The sequence below is a fragment of the Psammomys obesus genome, unplaced genomic scaffold (assembly GCF_907164565.1).
Source record: "Psammomys obesus unplaced genomic scaffold, mPsaObe1.curated_primary_1811, whole genome shotgun sequence".
Lineage (NCBI taxonomy): Eukaryota > Metazoa > Chordata > Mammalia > Rodentia > Muridae > Psammomys > Psammomys obesus.
The window spans coordinates 11,551,088-11,569,411 of record NW_026596034.1 but is presented as its reverse complement, the minus strand read 5'-3'; the positions used below and the strand labels follow the sequence as shown (position 1 = coordinate 11,569,411).

Sequence of the window (18,324 nt, the reverse complement as noted above, 5' to 3'; positions counted from 1 at the left end):
GTGTGTGTGTGTGTGTGTGTGTGTGTGTGTGTGTGTGTGTGTGTGTGGTGTATGCAGCCGCCCCCTACCACCTGACATAGACAACTCTGGTCTAACTAAATGTGGCCTTGGAGGGGCTAAGACGAAGGAAGACCCCCATCAGGTGGGGCAGCCAGGAACCTCCATCTGTGCAACTAAAAGAAAGTCTTCATTCCTGCTGGGTAAAGACTTTCTGGTGTAGACTTTTGGGGGAGGAGCACCCACGTTCTGGAAATATAGCCCTCACCCATGCTCTGTAAGTAAGCCTGATGACCTCACTGGTCCCTCAGAGTAAACTTCGGTGAACAGGTGCCACGAAGCCTTGCATGCAGATGCTCAGAGCAATGTGGTTTATGGTCCAAAGTGGAAACAAGCTTGGTGCCCATGGCTAGGAGTCAGACAGACATCACCACCTAGGACCAACAGGTGCTTCCCAGATACGGCCTCTTCTCTTGCTTTGATCTTCTACTGCATCAGTGAACAGTACTTTTTTGTTGCTTGTAATTGCTGGGTTTAAGGTGTTCTATTACAGTATGCAGTGGGACAATGGGCTGGGGAGGAAGCCCGAAACCAGTTTCATTCAACATGCCAAGGGTTGGCCCACAGCTAGGCACACAGTAAGAGCTCCAGATGGTCAGGTTAAATCTCTGCCTCTCACTGAACATCTCGTGACCCTAGAAATGACCCAGGTGCTGCTATATCACGGAGCCCCCCTCCCCTGGGCCACTGACCTTTGCATCCCCTCTACCTCCTGGGTCGGTATCTCTCCTGAGAGTCCAGCCTCAGTTTACCAATGCAGTCAGTTATAAGCCAGGCCTTGGAATCTGTAATGGTCAAGACGGTTAATTTTGGGTATAACTTGGCTGGTTAGGAACTAGATCATTGGTGAAGCATGACTTATGGGTGTATCTGGGAATGTGGTTACAGGCAAACTGTCATGGAGGTCATAAAAACTGAAGACTCAGTGTGGGTTGGAAAAATCCACTCGGCTAGTGTCTGGGAAGTAACAGGAAAGTGGAAAGAGAAGAAACTCATCTTCCTTAGCAGGGTGTGGTTCTTCCTGCTGCTGCTGGCCTTGGATCTCAGACTCTGGGTCCTTTGGCCACTTTGGATGCTGTTTCTTGCACCAGCCATTCTTCAGGGATGCTGAGGCCTGGGACCTCTAACAGGGACTATATCCCAGGTTCTCTGGTCCTGAGACTTCATACTCTCTTGGTTCTGTTTCTCCGGCGATGTTGATAAATACAGATTTTGGTTAAAGCCTTGTACTGGGCCAAGGTTTGGGTGGTAAGGCTCAAGCTGTTAAAGACTCTCCGCCACAGAGATCCTGCTGAGTCCCAGCACCAGGGCTGGAGAGCAAGGACACACTCTTGTCTCCCTGACTGAGCTGCTGGGCTCCTGTCATCTTGAGATGTCTTCCAGAATCACACAGGTATCCAGGCTATTGCTTGTCCTGCAGCCTTTCTCTGGCTTTGTCAGAGCGTGTGGGAAGCCAGGCCCTAGCACTGGGGCAGGTTCCCTAGCAACTCACAGGGCTCGAAACCTTGTATCTAGGATCCTGCCTGCTGGACACTTGGGTGGCTGCTGGCTCCCCTGGGCACCAGCCGTCTTTCTACCCTGCCCCCATCCCCTGCTACACATGCTAATCCTTTGCACCCGCCCATCTAGTGCCAATTAATCCTGGCTGTGTCTGACAGGCTGTGTCTGAGCCGCTGAGGGGCATTGAGAAGGTGATTCCTGGCTAGCAGCTGACATCTGAACAGGTAACTCAAAATGAAGTGGGAGCTCCATGGGACTCCGTGGGGGAGTCCCCATACTCAGCTTATAGCAAGGCATTGAGGTGATGAAACAGACCAGGCAGGAGAGTTATGGTGTCCCCTCCGCACGCACAGTCTATTCTGTGGCTTAGACGTTGCTATCTTCAGGGCACCCTGAGAAATGTGGATTTGACACCCCAAGAGGGTCTGGGGGAACCTAGGAATCTGTATTTTCTGTAGATCCTTCAGAATATTATCAGAATGCTGGTGGTCCACACTACAGATTTTTGGGGTGGTTACCTCTAAGTCCTCTTCCTGCTTCAGGCTCCCCTTTCAAAGTGGGAGGCTAGCAAGATGGGCCTCCAAATTCCCATCCAGAGGAAATCTGGGCTAGTGGGCTGCTTCCCTAGATGGCCTCCAGACAGTTCAGAAATGCAAGCCAGGATTGTTACCCCCTGGTCCGACAGCGGAAAGTCAAGAGAAGGCAGTCAGGACTCAGGGCAGATCTGAGAGTAAGTTCATCTTGGCCAGAATCATCTTAGGCAAGTCTGTTGGCCTGAGGGATGGATAACCCCTTTATAGGGAGTAGGAGATGGTCCGGAGAATGAGTGGTATCAGAGGGGTGTAAGAACTAGGTGTCAAGGAGGGCTTTCTTCAGGTCTGGTTCTCAGGGCTGCTGGCCAGTGGCTGGGGTCTGTGTGTTCTGCCATTCCAAATGCATGACCTTGGGAGGAATGTCACTGTGTCCACACCCCGCAGCCAGCAGGGAACTAGAAGAACTCAGTGGTTGTATCTGTCCCCAGTTTCTTCTCTGCAGGCCGATCTGCCTCCGCAACTTAAGCTCTGCCCCCACAGAGGCTGTCCTGGGAGAAGCTGAGCCAGAGCTGGGGCAGAGGTCAAGGTTTTGGGTCAGTCAAGCGGCCTGGCAGTGGGTTCTGGAAAGCTGGACTGGGGCAGGGATCCCTGGCCAGGGGCTACTTTATTTTCAAGGGTCTTGGCAGAGACAGGCAGGGAGGTATAACCTTGGGTAGGCCTGTGTCCTGGGTGGCCTTGTGCCAATCTTGCCATCTTTGATGCTAACTGAGCCAGGCCACCCTGCAAGAATTCAGTCTCACCAAGATTGGTTGAAACGTCATCATCAACTATGACAGAGGCATTTTATCTTCAAGGTTAAAAAATGATAAGTGCTGTTATTTTTTTTTTATTTATTTTTGAGAGAACTCTCACTGTGTAGCTCTGTCTATCTGGAACTTGCTATGTAGACCAAGCTGGCTTTAAATTCACAGAAATCTGCCTGCCTCTGCTTCCTGAGAGCTGAGACTACATCACCCGGCTAATGTTATCTTACACAATACAGACTTCCCATTAATAAGCCCCTGGTATTACTTTTCTGTCATCGGCTTCAGCAGTACATGACATTCCACAATCGGTGTTCACACTCAGTACCTGTCCCTGTGGCCTGGACCAGCCGTTAACCCTCAGCATGGGCCAATCACTGGCTAGCAGCTGATATCTGAACAGATAACTCAAAATTAAGTGGGGACTCAGTTATTGTTCTGAGAATTTTGCCTTTATCAATTTTTCCTTGTTTATTTTTGTTTATTTGTTTGCTTTGAGATAGGGTTTCACTGTGTACCCAGCTGGCCTGGGACTTGCAAGAGATCTGCCTGCCCCTGCCTCCCAAATACTGGGACCAAAGACTTGTGCCACCATGCCTGACTTTCTTAATGGATTGTATTCTCACACTCTGCCCACAAGGTAGGGACTAGAAATATCTCCTGGTTTTTTTTTTTTTTTTTTTTTTTTTTAGTTCAGGCTAGCCTGGTTTCTTCTGCCTCCACTGCTCAAGTGCTAGAGTCTAAGTAGGCACTACCACGCCTGGCTTCAGTGCCCCCACTTTGCAGATAGGCAAACAGAGACTTGGGGAGTCTAAATGATCTGCTCATGACCACACTGGAGCATGAGCATTGCCTGTCCAAACGAATGGGCTTCTTTTCAGCAGTTCCCTATATCCCATTATTGGCTGCATTACAGTTTACTTAATACAGACTTCACCCACAAGGAACGTTCAGATTCTTTTCAATGGCTAGCCTCTGATAGCTTTTGAAGAAATACTTTTTTAAAATTTATGTATGATTTATTTGACACTCCCCCCCCCAAAAAAAAAAAAAAACTGTTTCCTCAGCTTGGAAACGGAGATGCAAGGTATGCATGCAAGATCCATATCAGAGAATACTACTCCATAACAGAAACAAACGAATTAGTGACAGGAACACTTACAAAGGAATCTCAGATGCATAGGCTAACTGAAAGAAGTCATGCTCAAAGGTCACACATGATACAGAAATTTGTCACATTCGAGAATCCAGAATGCAGGGGCGGGGAGCAGTTATGCGTGTCTGGGGCCGGGGTGGAAAAAGGGCAGCACATAATTTCAGAAACCTTGAAGAATATTTATTTTTATTCTGTACGCTTCTGTATTCCAGGTATGTGTGAGTGTTCACAGAGGCCAAAAGAAAGTGTTGGACCTCCTGTAACTGGAGTTACAGGTGCTTAATAAGCTGCTTGACATGGGTGCTAAGAAACAAGTGTGCATCCTCTGGAAGAGCAGCAAGTGCTCTTACCCTCAGCAGCCACTGCATACAGCTGAAATAATTTTTAAAGATGAGGCGTGGCAAAGGGCATGCGCAACCCCTGAAGTGGCCGTGAATGAGGAGAGTTCCTGTGAGCACTGCGGTGGCTTAAAGATTCTGTCACTTACAGGTGTCAGGATGTTGAGCTGGGTCCAGAAGGTGCTGCCTCAGCCTCCGGGGCCCCCTCAGAAGACCGACGAGGGAGCAGGACCACAGCCAGAACCAGAGTTGGAACCTGAAGCAAAACCAGAACCTGAGCCGGAGCCTGAGCCGGAACCAGAGCCGGAACCTGAAACAGCCCCTGAAGAGGCTGCGCCAGAGGTCCAGAGCCTGGTGAGGGGAGAGGGTGAGGAGGGCAGGCTGGCCTTGCTGCCCAGGGACTCATCAGCTTGGGCCACTTGCTCCCCACGGGGTTTCTCAAGAGAGAACATGGGAGCCAGCCAGGAAATGTGGCCACTGGCTCAGGGCACATCTTAACGAAGCCACACAGGTCCACACAAGGCTTGCTCAAGGCTGTTTCCGTGCAAGGTGAGACAGGCTTTGCGAGCCACGCCATCTCAGCTGCTCAGCCCTGCCGTCTAGAGCATGAGCACGGCTGTATAGAAGGCGTAAGGAATGAGAGCACGGCTGTGTGCTGACAAAATTCATTCACGGGGCTGGAGAGGTGGCGTAGAGGGTAAGAGCGTTTACGGCGAAGCACCAAGACCTGAGTTGAAATCCCCAGAATCTATGTAAAATCTGGACGCAGTCGCACAAGCATCTGTATTCCCAGCGCTTCTCCAGGGAGGTGGATGCAGAGAGGCGGCTCTCTGGATGCTCCCGGGCCGGCTAGCCTGGCTAACACATTGAAAAAGCGCAAAGAGACCCCGCCTCAAGACAAGACAGGAGGTACAAGGACAGACACCTGAGGTTGCCCTCTTAACATAGGCGTGGTACACGGGACCACACTCCCCAAGAACGTGCACACATCAAATACCAGCTTGCATTGCGTAACACGCACTATTTATGATACCAGCAACAGGCTCTGAGTAGCCTCTGACCGGATTGCCAGCCCCTGGAGTCTAGAGAAGAGACCCTCTAGACTCTGGTCCACAATCCACTTATCTCCATCCCGTGAGGAGATTCAGAAAAAAGCTTCAGAATAGGCGTACCCCACTTCCTTTTGGTGGTACTTCTTCTATAGAAAGACTTTCTCAATACAGGAAGTAAAAAATTAATATAGCTTTTAAGAAACAGTATTTTTAAAAGATTCATCTTAAATATTATACGTGTGTGTGTGTGTGTGTGTGTGTGTGTGTGTGCGCGCGCGCGCGCTCACATAAGCTCAGTGTCCACAGAGGCTAGAAGAGGACATCAGATTCCCGGACATAGCTGTGAGCTGCCTGATGGGTGCTGGGACAATAGACATGCTAAAATGGACAAGGGTGGGGAGGCTTCAACCCTACACAAGAATTACAGGCAACTAAGGAATTCTGAGAGCAGGGAAAATTAGTCTTTCCCAAGAGCATACCAACTGGTTCTCCACTACCAAAGGGTCAGCCCTGAAAACATGCACACAAGCAACACTATACAGACTGAGCAGGTTGGATTTGTGAATTTAGGAATGTGGAGGTACAGACATATACATATATGTATATAACAATCAATGAATAAAGAAGCCATGAATTTGAAAAAGAGCAAGGAGGGGTCTATAGAAAGGTTTGGAGGAAGGAAAGGGAAGGAAGAAATTATATAGATATATTATCTTAAAAAAAAAAAAAAAAAAAAGCCCAGCAGTGAGAGGACACTCAGGAGGCAGAGGCAGTCAGGTATTGGAGTTCCAGGCCAGCCTGATATACAGAGAGAGTTCCAGGACAGCCAGGGCCACACAGAGAAACCCTGTTTCAAAAAGCCAATAAACAAACAAACAAACAACTTTTAAAAAGATTAGCGTTCCACTGAGTATATACACTTTGAGACAGGAGATGGACTTTTTAATAGTTTGTTACATTTGCTTATTGTGTATGCGCGTGTAGGGGTCGGAGGGTAACTCTCCTGTGAGACCTGTCCTCGGGTCGACAGCACGTGCTTTTACCCACCGCGCCATCCACCAACCCTTGATTTTTGATCCAAACTGTTCAATCACCATGGGCCAGTTAGCAGTCTGCAGGCTGGCATGGGTCCATGTGCCACATATTGAGGAACGTTTTTTCTAGAATGTTCGGTCAAGCATATGAGCACTTGCCAGCTCCTCATCTCATCCCTTCTTGGGCCTGGCGACAACTAATTTAGCAGCTCAATTAAGCAGATTTCACTTAGCTTCTAATTGATGCTGGACCCCCGAGCTCAGAGCAAAAGGCACAAAGAGGAATCAATCAGGCGTTGCCCCGGGGGTCGGCACACAAGGGCCCACGAGCTCCTTCTGCCAGGAGGCAGGGCTAGGAAGGGACCCAGCTCCAGCCCTGCTCTCAAAGCTCTTGCGGGAGCTCACGAGCCGGGGTCATTTCGCCTGTGAAGTTGGAAGCTGGTGAGGCATGCTCCCTAGACACGGAGGCTGGTGCCGGGGTTTTAACTGAGGGGCTGCGGAGGGAAGGTATTTCTGGATGAAAAAAGAAAGTTTTTACTGGGTATGGATGCCCATGGGGGTGTATTTGTATGCAGGTACGCACACATGTGCGCACGATTCCATGTGAATGTGCAGATTTCTGAGTGTGAGCTTCTGTGTTTCTGCATCTATTTGTCTGATCATGCATTTGTGCATGTCTGTATACATCCATATTTTATACGCCACAGGTACACTTGTGTATATTTTAGATGTGTGCGTATTTGTATTTGTGTACGTGTGCATATACATATGCTTACATAATTGTGCAAATGCCTGTTTATGTGACTGAACACACACATACATGTATATATGCGAATTTCTGTCTTTATACATATGAAAATGTATCTGTATGCACGCATGTCCATGTGTTTATACACTGACACATCTAGGCACATGTGTGTACATGCATGTGTGTATATGAACATAGCTGTATTGCTGACATGTATGTGTGCAAGTAGATACACGTATATGTGTATGAATGCACTGGTTTTCTATATGTGTGCATACATGTATACCACTGCTGTGTGCGCAATAGTAAGAAAGATATGCATGCTCACGTCTCTATGTGCATAGACATAATTATGACCTCGGGGAGAAGAGGGCCTCTTGGGAGACCAGATCTGAAGTATGGGGCTCTTTTCCAGAGGCCCAGAAATCTGTCTTCTTGCCCACCGTCCTCCAGGCCCAGGTCTGAATATACACCTGTGGGCATCCGCGTGGAGGCCCATGTGAAATTGCCTATGACTGCACATGGTGTGTGGGAGAAGAGGTGGTGGGGGGCAGGGGAGAGGCAAACAGCAGAGGCAGGAAGGAAAGTTTGGGCACCAGGAGGAAGAGGCCTGACCCCGGAGCATCTGTGGGCCTCTGTTCCTCAGTCTGCCCCATGGCTCTTCCCTCATCTCAGGCCACTAACGTGGAACAGCTCCTTGGGGGGTATGAGGCTAGAAGGTGAGGCCCCAGCTTGGGTGCAGGACCCCTGAGGTGTGAGGAAGGAAGGGCCCTGATGGAGGGTAAGGCCAGCAGGGGTTCAGAGATGATCCTGAAACGCGTCATTCAACTTTGGGGCTGCAGGGCCCTAGAACGATGCGGAGCTGTGCTTTCTGCACCAGCCTCGTCAAGGCTTAATTCCTGTTTGAACCCTACAGCCACCTGAGGAGCCAGTGAAAGGGGACGACGTGGTTGAGACAGGCCCTAGTCTTCAAGGTGAGTGCTGGGACCCAAGCTGGCTGGGCAGGGGCTAGGGGTCTCCTCTCAGAGCCTGGCAGCAGCTCACTTCACAGATGATGAAGTAGAGCCTCAGGGAGGCTTGGAGTGAGCTAGGCTGAGAAGCTCACCCCTTAACCCCTCGGTGCCCTCCTTCTGCCCTGTCTCTGACTTCTTGATCTCCCTAGCAAGGGAGAAATGGACCTTCTGGGGTCCACATCTGAAATATGGAGATTTTTTTTTTCCAGAGGCCCAGGAAGCTGATCCTCCTCAGCCCACCTTCCAGACCCAGACTGATGTTGCCACGGTAAACAGGTTCCGTATCACCCTCTCCCCTCCCAACTGCCCCCTTCAGGGAGCACTAGCATGGAGAGGACAGCTGTGAGTCAGGTCTGTGGCCGGTCAGTAGAGGCACGGAGCATCAGGAAATGGGCAGGGGAGCTTTTATGGAGGTTGGAAGTGTTCTGAGCACTGTGGGGATGATGGCCATGGAAATGTGGGCAGGCAGGCCACGGTAATGTGGGGGAGCCAGAATGGTACCAATGATGCACGAGTTAGTTCTGGAGCTGCTGATTTCCCAGTGAAGCCCATGGTCCTCATGGTCAGCCATTCTAGTCTGCTGAGTTTGTCCAGCAAAGCAGATCTTGGGCTGGGGCTAATGAGAGGCTGGGACTTAGGATCCCCACAGGAACTGATCAGCTTCTGCCTCTGCCTCCAGAGATACCCTAAGACAGTGGTTCTCCACCTCCCTAATGCCGCAACTGTGTAATATAGTTCCTCATGTTTCGGCAACCCCCCATCCATAACATCGTTTTTGTTGCTACTTTATGACTGTAATTTTTCTACTGTTATGAATCATAATGTAAATATCTATGTTTTCCAATGGTCTTAGGCAACTCTCTTGAAAGGGTCCTGTGAGCCTTGAGGGTCGTGACCCACAGATTGAGAACCACTGCTCTCAGGGAATCCTTTTGGAGCACCAAACGTGAGGATGCTGGCAGGGACAAGCTAATTGGGGTATATGTAGAGAGAGATTGCTTGTGCTGTTTGGAGCAACTGGAGGGCAGGTCCCAAAGGTCTTCCTGGCCTTTTTGGCTAGGGACTGGAGGGTACCTTGTGTGTTTCAGAGAGGGACTGAGGTTTTAGAGACTCACTATGGGAGTCTGATTCATGTCAAATCCTTTGTGATACTATGGACAGTCACTCTGATGGGGTGAGGGGTTGAGAGCAGACTCATGTCCCTAATCCCTTGGCAGCCCTAGGACCTGGATGCTGAGCTGGTTCTGGAAGGGCATGGAGAAGGTTGTGCCACAGCCCGTCTGTAGCAGCGGCTTGGGAGACCCGGATCAGGTGCAAGGGCAGGGTGACCCGAGGGTGGGGTTAGGGTCATCAGGGGATTGTAGAGCCTAGGGAGGCTGCTCCTTGGACTCTCTATAATGTCTGCCTGTCTCAGCAGGGTGGAGCACAGATCCGGGGGCCCTGTGGCACTGGGAACCCAGGTAAGTAAAAAAAGGCAGATGGCTTTCCAGGGGTGGGAACCTCTAAGGGGCTACTGGGATGGGACCAGCAGTGGGAAGAGTTTCCATGGTCCATGAGAGTGGCTCACCCACTGGCCTTGGACGGCCAGAGCTGAGTGGTCAGTGCTGCTCCAGGCAGATGTTTGCTCTCTTTCTTGCCCTCTTCCCTCCCAACTTCCTTCTCTTCATTTCCCCTCATTTTCTCCTCTTTCCCTTCCTCTCTGCTCCCTTTTTCTTTTTCCTACCTTGCCTCTTCTTTCTCCATTGACTTCATGGATATTTTTCAATCCGTTCACATATAAAGCATCATGCATTTTAATTGCTACCAATGTATGTTTCATTATCCAAATGCTTTTGTAATCAGGATAAACCCTACCGATTTCCTCAGGTATGTCTCATATCTTCCTGGTGAAAACAGCCAGCCTTTCCTCTAGATTTTGAGATATGCAGTTGCTGTCTCTCTGCAGCCAGGACAGTCTCTAAGTGCAGATTTGGACCCACTGAGAAACCTTTCCTCATCCTGCCTCCCTGTCCTTTATTTCCTGGCTCTGTAGGGTCGGCTGATGGCTCAGATGAAGCTCAAGACACTGAGTAAGTTCTTGCCAGCAAGGGTCACTGTTGTCTGTAGCAGGCCAAGCAGCGTGCATAGAGCTGAGAGCAGCACCTATGGCTTGTGTGACCTGAAGGGTGTCCCTTCCCTCTTTTCGATCTCGCTTTTCTTATCTGTAGCCTAGGGTGCCGTCTTGGGCTGCCCACGCTTTCTGCTGTTGGCTTGGGACTGTACCAGGCCACCTCTGAGAAGGAAAGGGAGCCTGGATGAGCTCTGTGCTGACAGACTTCTGGGAGTATGGGGGCGATGAGGCATCTGAAACAGGATGGCTTGGATCCCCATAGGACGGGGTGGGGGGCATGTGAACTTGGTTGTCTCAGTGTCACAGCCTATGACTTTTCAAAAGAAGCTGCCCTTGTCAGTGAGTGTGTCAGGCCAGGTGGGGACAATGACACACTGAGGAGTGTGCTCAGGGAGGGGCCCTGCCCAGTTTCAGCCACTTCTGCCTGGTCTAACTGCGGAGCCTCCTGTGTTTTAAAAAAAGCCACAGACCACGCTGGACACAGGGCACATAGCTGTGACCTATAATGCCAGAACTGGAGCACTGAGGTTGGGGAATCATGAATTTGAACCCAGTTGGGACTTCATAGCTAGACCCTGTCCCAAAAAGCAAAACAAAAACAAACAAATAAAAATAAAGCCGGGAGGGAGCTACAGAGGGGATACAAAGTGAATAAAGTGTAATTAATACGTTTTTTTAAATAAATAAAAATAAAGCCAAAGTCTAGAAACCAAGGATTTGTTATAAAGTCCTTAAAAAGTACCTATTGCCAGTTTTTAAGTTTCTAGGTTGCTATGTCCCTAATCAGCCCAAAGAACCATTCTGTGATTTCTGCAAGAAACCCAGACTCACGCCTTCCGCCCAACCACCTCCTTCCATCCAACCCGTCACTCACTCACTCCTTAGACCGTTGGCTCTTTCTCCAGGCAGAGGAGGCTGGGTAGCCCTAGACCCTGGTGGTTAGCCAAGGTAGCTCTGATGGACCTGATTTCAGGCTACCCACTTGCTGACCGCTGACCCTTCTATAGGCCCAGCCTGTGGCTGCTCAGGTGGCTTGAGCAGAACCTGGAGAAAGTGCTGCCTCAGCCCCCTACACCCTCTCAGGTAAGTGATGAGTTGGGGGTGGGTAGCTGACCACTGGGGAGGCTTGGGGCCCAGAGAGCTGCCCACTCCAGTTGGCCAATCCCCAACATCCACTTGAGGGTAGATCTTTTCCTTGCAGTGTCCTTCATGGGAAGAGTGACTGACTAGGGCCTAGGAACATTCGGGAGCCAAACAGAGCCACTGCAGTAATCACTTTTCTTGGAGATGAGACAAAATTCCTGGCGAAAGATGTTTAAAGAGTTTATATTAGCTCATGGGTTAAAGTGGGTATCATCTATCATGGTGGGAAACTATGGCAACATGTCACGTTGCATCTGCAGTCAGGAAGCAGACAGAAGTGAATGATGATGGGTGTCTGTCTGTCTGTCTGTCTGTCTCTTTCTTAAACATTTTTGTTGAGTCTGGAACCCCAGCTCAGGGGATGGTGCCGCCCACATTCAGAGCGAGTCACCCCTCCTCAGTTAAACCCTAAAAGACCTGCCCAGAGGTGTGTCCCCTAGGTGACCCTGAATCAGGTTAACAAAGGAGATGGACCATCGTAACCCAGCCACCAGCATCACGCACGTGTGTATGCACACATGCATACGTATGTGAGCACATGGGGCCAGGACATGGCTAGTCAAGGTGGGGTACGTGCAGGGCTGACTTTGACCATGTCTCATCTCTGTCATCCAGGCCTGGAAAGCTGAACCCGAGGCTGTTGTCTTGGACCCAGGTATAGAGAAGGAGTGGAGGGGCTTCCTAAGTGGTCAGAGGGTGGGCTCCAGGGGGAGCCTGAGAGAAACACAGAGAGAAAAAGTGTGTGTGTGTGTGTGTGTGTGTGTGTGTGTGTGTGTGTGGTCTCAAGGAAGCTTTAGCTGTCATCCAGGCAAGGGGAGAGTTCAGGCCTTGCTAATACCTCCTCAGTCAGATATGGGACTCCAGTAGCTTGAGTAAGCTGGACTTCACAAGCTTGGATATGTCCTGTCCCTTGCCCTTCCTGGGTTATTTGATGTTAGAGGGGTCCGGAAGGGGCTGTTTACCCATCCATGTCAATTATCCCAATCTGGCCCTTTATACCCAGGAGGGGTTGGATAAAGCCCTGCTAAGGGGTCTTTAGTGCTGCCTCTCCTACCATTCAGATCCTCCAGAACCCCCACTGGAGATGGAGCCCACAGAGAGCTCCTCCCAGCCTAATCCTGGAACCCTGAAACCTGAGGAGGAGCCTGCAGCAGAGCCCCAGCCTGGCTTCCAAGCCTCTTCCCTGCCACCACCTGGAGACCCTGTCAGGTGAGCCCTCTAAAAGCCACACCTCCTACAAGGGCAGGCTCAGTGCTTTGCTTTAGTCTGATACTAATTTGCTAAGTTAAAAACATTCACTTGGGTGGAAACACAGCCTCATCAGCATCTTCCTCCATCAGTCAGACTGGGGAGTATGCATTTTTTTTTCTTTTGAAGTATGTACTAAGTGCCCACTTGTAATCTCGTGAAGCTAGGCATCAGGAACATCATAAGTTCAAGGCCAACTTGAACTCTATAGATAGCTCTTGCCTCAAAACAAGGGAAACACACACATACACCTCTATCAAAAAAAAAATTACACGTATTTTTTTTACATCTTCTTTTTACACTCAGTGATTAGGAGTATTTGCTGTATAAGCTCACTTCATGAGCTTGAGGGCCAGAATTCATATCCCAGCATCCAAGTCAAAGTGGCTGTGGTCCTGTGCAGGCCTGCAAGCCCAGCACGGAGGCCAGGAATAGAGACAGGAAGATTGCTTGCTGGCTACCACCCTAGCTGAAAAGACTTGAGCTCTAGGTTAGGCAGACACTCTGCCTCAAGTTTAGGGAGAGACCCTGGCTCAAAGGAACAAGGCAGAGATAGAGGAAGGTACCTGACATCCTTCTCTGGTGTCTGTACCCTTGCACAGACATACACACACCTATTCATGTGTATAAACTGCACACACATACATACAACACACTTTTTACAAAGCCCCTCAGAGGTGTTTTTTATTTGTTTGTTTGTTTGTTTGTTTGTTTGTTTCAAGACAGGGTTTCTTGGCTGTCCTGGACTCAATTTGTAGACCAGGCCGACCTCGAACTCACAGGAATCTACCTGCTTCTGCCTCCCAGGGTGCTGGGATTGCAGGCATGCGCCACCACACCTGGCTTCAGAGGTGGTTTTATATACCGGTTCTACTTCTTTCAGTCACTGCAAAGAGCTACATAATGCTTCGTTTACTTAACCACACAGGAGCATTTAGAATCCTTTCACATTTTTCCTGCAACCAAAAACCTTGTACATGCCCTATTGGGTGGCAAGGAGTAAACCTGTGGGGTTACTGGACCAAAGGCTACATGCATTTTAAAATCCGGATGGGTGCTGCCCAGTGCTCATACCCTGGGGTGTGTGTGTGTGAGAGAGAGAGACTGGAAATGCATACGTGAAGTGAGGTGCAGATGAGAGCTGAGATGACCTACCTGCTACGGCTGCCTGGGAAAGATGAGGAGAGGGGAAGGGGCCCTCCGTGTTAGAGACCCACAGTTGGCTTCTGACATGACCTGCCTTAAGGGCAGGCTTGTTATTTGCCTCGATTCCTCACCCCAAGTCTTCTCACCTGGATTGGGCTCATCTCTCCACTACAGGTTGATCGAGTGGCTCCTACACAGGCTGGAGATGGCCCTGCCACAGCCCGTGTTCCACGGGAAAGCCACGGAGCAAGTGAGTAGACAGCCAGGCAGACAAGGCCCTGGCTGGGGGGTAGTGAGGGAGGGGTCTTGGAAGCTCAGATAAGGGTCAGATGGTTGGCCTGTGTTCCTGGGGTTGGGGACCCAGCAAGAAGGGAGGCGTCAATGCCAGCTCAGCCTTGAAGCCTGCCTGTTGTGCACATATTTGCTCAGGCACTGCAGCCACAGTGCTGGGCCATCAGCCAGGAGCTTACAGGCTAGGGACTTCTACGGGAGTATAGGAGCTCAGAGATAGAGCCTCCCAGAGCATCAAGGAAAGCTTGCTAGTGGAAGTGACCCCCAAGGATGCACAAGGATTCAGAGAGCAGGAAAGTTCCAGAATCCCAGGAAGCTCACTGTCTCCTGGCAGCTTAGGACCCAAACGTGGGTGATGGGGAACCAGGGCTTTGATCATCTCTTCCTTTTTTTTTTTTTTTTTTTTCATCAAAATTCTAGGGCCTAATTTTCTTTTCTGGGGGAATGACTCACGTCTCCGCAGAAGCATCTAGACCTGGGAAGTGGGAAGCCTGTTCTCAGGCTTAGCAGAATTGTTCACCTATTTCTCCGGGAGATAATATCCCAGGGCAAATGTCATTTGACCCGGTCTTTACTTTATCCCCCTGAGAAATAGGTGAACAATTCTGCTACCACCTAGCTTGTGAAAAAACAAAGGAAAGATCTCTGAGAGTAAGAAGTTTCAGCCAGAGAGAGGTGGGCCTGGAGTGGCTCAGGGCCCCTGGGTCCCAACACCTCTGAGCAGGCACTTCGCTGTAGCTGTTTCAGGGCGTCTCATGGAGCCAAGTACCCCATTCTTCCCTCATTGGCTCTAGGCCCAGCAGAGATTTCCTTCTCTGTTTCACGGGAGGTGAGCCAGGAGCCAGACATCCTGGGTCCACACCCAGTTCTACGAATCCCTCTCCTCCTAGCTGGCTCATCGCTGAGAGAGGCCGAGAAGAGGTACTAGAAGGCAGGCTTATGTTTCATACCCTTCATCATGCTGTCTCTGATGGTGCAGAGAGCTCTGGCTTCAGAGATTTTTTTCAAGTATAAAAAGGGCTGGAAGGTAGGAACCGTTAGCTAATAAAGAAGCTTTGCTGACAATGGACCCTGAGGACCCAGGCAGCAGGGGAAGCAGGGAAGGTATGGAGAAGACTTCCAGCTGTTGGAAGGAGAGGGTGGCCATTTCATAGAGCAAGCAGAAGAGAGGCAGTCCAGCCTGAGCACAAGTCGGAGCAAGCTGTGGTCCTGGAGGGAGAAGGGGCCAGAGCGACCTCAGGAGAACAAGTGGGAGCAGGGAGCTGAGACAATGCATCCTCTGCAGGTCCCAGTGGGAAAGGGAAATATATACACTGGAGGGGGCAGGCCAGGCAGCCACGGCAGATCTACTCTTTTCTCCCCACGTAGGAGCCTGGATGCCCTGTTACGTGTGATGTACAGACCAGTAAGTACCGTGCGCACGGGTACCATGTTCATTTCAGGGAGGACGGCTCGATATACTTAGGTCTGAGTCTGAGGCACAGCTAGGGTCTCCTGACCTGGAGCTGAGAGAGACCGCTAGTGCTCGGTTCCTTTGGATAACAGGAACGGAGCTGGTGGCTACAGCGTTTCCTCCCTGGCTTCTAGCCTTCATCAGGAAAACAACTGTGAAGCCAAGTCCACACCCCTTTCCTGTTGGCAACTCCCCAGAACTGGGGACTGGACTCTGGAAGCTGGGTGTGTAGGTGTGTTTGGGGAAGAGGTGAGGAATGGCATTTTCTTGGGAAACAGACTCTAGGGACTCCAGGGCCCTTGCGTCAGGATTCCCTCCCCTGTGATGAGTTGGAAGGTATGTGATAGCACCATTGGAAGACAGAAGGCTGAGGCCAGGCGGGGACAGTACCACTGGAAGTGGATAATCAGTCATTCATTCATACATCCAACCACCAAATAGTGATGTTTGCTGCCACCTCCAAGAGCATTCTGAAACTGAGTGACCACAGTGGCCAGGAACACAGACAAGCAGTCCAGGCCATGGAGGTGAGAGAGTTGACAGTTACTAGAACAACACTCAGTGGGAGGAAGAAAGCTGGCCAGCTTCTAGGTGGGGCACGCTCACTTTCTTCTGGGACTCCTGCCCATCCTAGAAGATGCTGGGACCTTGTGGCTATTAGAGCAGTTTCAGAATGCTCTTGGAGACCATGGTCAAAGGGCAAACCTTGGAGAACCAGAGGCACCTGGTTCGCTAAGTCAGTAAGCAGAGACGAGGCCCCATTTGGCCAGGCAGGTGATTACTCAGTCAGTCTGAAGTTCAAGGGCCAAAATTTTCCGGAGCAGGGAGCGTCTGCACACTGCAAAGGGCTCCGGTGGGAGCCGGGTCCTCCTGACTTCCTCTTTGCTCTCTGGAAGGGTGTGGCATTCTCAGCTGGCTGCACTCAGGTACCCACAGATCCAGGAAAGGGCAGGTCTTTGGTGGGCACCAGTCATGAATAGGTACAGGCTTAGCACAGAGACCAGGAGCGTGTGTAGGTTTGTCCCCTGTGGCTGCTAGGACAGATGTGCATAAGTCCACAATTGAGGTGCTGACAGGGTCCTAGAGTCCTTTGAGACTCTAGGAGCGGGGCATCCTTGCAGCTCTCCTGACCACCTTAGGCCTCCTTGGCTTCTAGCTGCCCTTATTTCTGCTCCCTGTCCTCTCTGCTCATCTCTCCCTTGGACAGGCATCTGTTGCTGAGTAGAAAGCAGCCTCCTAAACTCAGGAGGCTCTTACTTTGAGATCTTGAGGTCAATCATGTTTTCAAAGACCCTATTTCCAAATAAAGTAACATTTACATAGACTAGGATAGGACCTGAGCATGTCTTTTTCAGGGACACTGTTCAACTTACTACATGGGGTGGCTAAGGGTCAGGGGACAAATGTTTACTTCCTTCCTCTGCTCTGCCCCCTAGCCTCCCCATCCAACCATCTTCTGCTTGGTCACTCAGATGCTTGTCTGTCCATCCATCCATCCATCCATCCATCCATCCATCCATCCTCGGCTTAGCCACTTAGATACTTATCCATCCTTCCATCCATCTATCCATCCATCCTCTGTCCACTCAGGTGCCCATATTTCTATCACCTCCTTTGTTTCAGGGGTGACAGCAGCTGGAGGCCTCTGAAACAAAGGAGAAGGGACCTGGGGAGCCAATGGACAAATGGACGGATGGATGAAGGACAGAAGGATGCCTCAAGAGAAGACCTTTTAGGAGGCAGTGACTGCTAATCTCCACACTCCTTCAACCCCCCAGCCCTCTGCACCACCAGGCAGTATAGAGGAAGCCAGAGTTATTAAGTGCAACCCCAGAGCTTCCTCTTGGGGCTCTTGGCCAAGGGGCAGCAACCATATCAGACAAAGGCAAGGAGGAGGACGTCCTGGTGGGAGACTATGGAAATTACTGTTGAGGCTTCAGTGTCCAATGTCTGAGCATGATCGGACAGGGGTACCTGGCATTATCCACACTGCCACAAGACACAGTTTCCCTACAAACAGTTCTCCCAAGGCCTACCCTAGTTCTCTCTCCCAAGAGTCAGGAACCACCACGGACTGTGACCTTGTAATTGACATTAAAGAGTGTGACTTTGTACCTCAAACCTGTGGCTGCATGATATTCTCAGGACAAGTCTGAAAGAAGTCTTACGTCTTCTTTATTTAGACAAGTTCTTGCTGATTTCCAACTCTCCATCCTCCTGCCTCAGCCTCCAGTTGTTGGAATTGCAAGTATACCCCCTGAGCCCTGTAATACTTAGGCATTAAAAAGAGGTGGGTTGAATAGGCATTGCCTGTGGTACTGAGGTTGTAGGATGGAGGAATTGGTCAGGGACCCTGAGGCCCCAGATGCCCCTAATTGTCTTTATTTTGATTGATTCTTAAGCAGAATATTTGTTTTCCTAGGCTGGAAATGTCCTCTTCCCTGCATGGTCCCCTGCTAGGTCTGGGGAGGACCCTGTGGCTAGTAAAAAAAATGACCAAAATCAGCATTCAGGCCAGACATGGTAGTGTGCACTGTGATCCCAGCACTCAGGAGGCAGAGGCAGGCGGATCTTTAATGGCCAGCCTGGTCTATAAAGCAAGTTCCAGGACAGCCAGGCCTATCCAGAGAATCCTTGTCTCAATAGATAGATAGATAGATAGATAGATAGATAGATAGATAGATAGATAGATAGATAGA

At 50.3% G+C, this 18,324-nt stretch overlaps 1 protein-coding gene across 1 annotated transcript in view; it reads left to right on the top strand.

The window, feature by feature from the left end:
• The first annotated feature begins 1,753 nt into the window (after positions 1–1,753).
• The window catches only part of Cngb1 (cyclic nucleotide gated channel subunit beta 1), a 60,842-nt gene continuing 44,271 nt past the window's right edge, over positions 1,754–18,324 (top strand). Inside the window, exons 1-12 of the mRNA XM_055621605.1 lie at positions 1,754–1,781; positions 4,539–4,741; positions 8,138–8,195; positions 8,444–8,510; positions 9,452–9,569; positions 9,649–9,694; positions 10,267–10,303; positions 11,352–11,427; positions 12,103–12,142; positions 12,549–12,696; positions 14,056–14,131; positions 15,541–15,577. Coding sequence (XP_055477580.1) covers positions 4,547–4,741; positions 8,138–8,195; positions 8,444–8,510; positions 9,452–9,569; positions 9,649–9,694; positions 10,267–10,303; positions 11,352–11,427; positions 12,103–12,142; positions 12,549–12,696; positions 14,056–14,131; positions 15,541–15,577 — 898 coding nt within the window. The 5' untranslated portion in view covers positions 1,754–1,781; positions 4,539–4,546. The remainder of the gene's footprint in view (positions 1,782–4,538; positions 4,742–8,137; positions 8,196–8,443; positions 8,511–9,451; positions 9,570–9,648; positions 9,695–10,266; positions 10,304–11,351; positions 11,428–12,102; positions 12,143–12,548; positions 12,697–14,055; positions 14,132–15,540; positions 15,578–18,324) is intronic.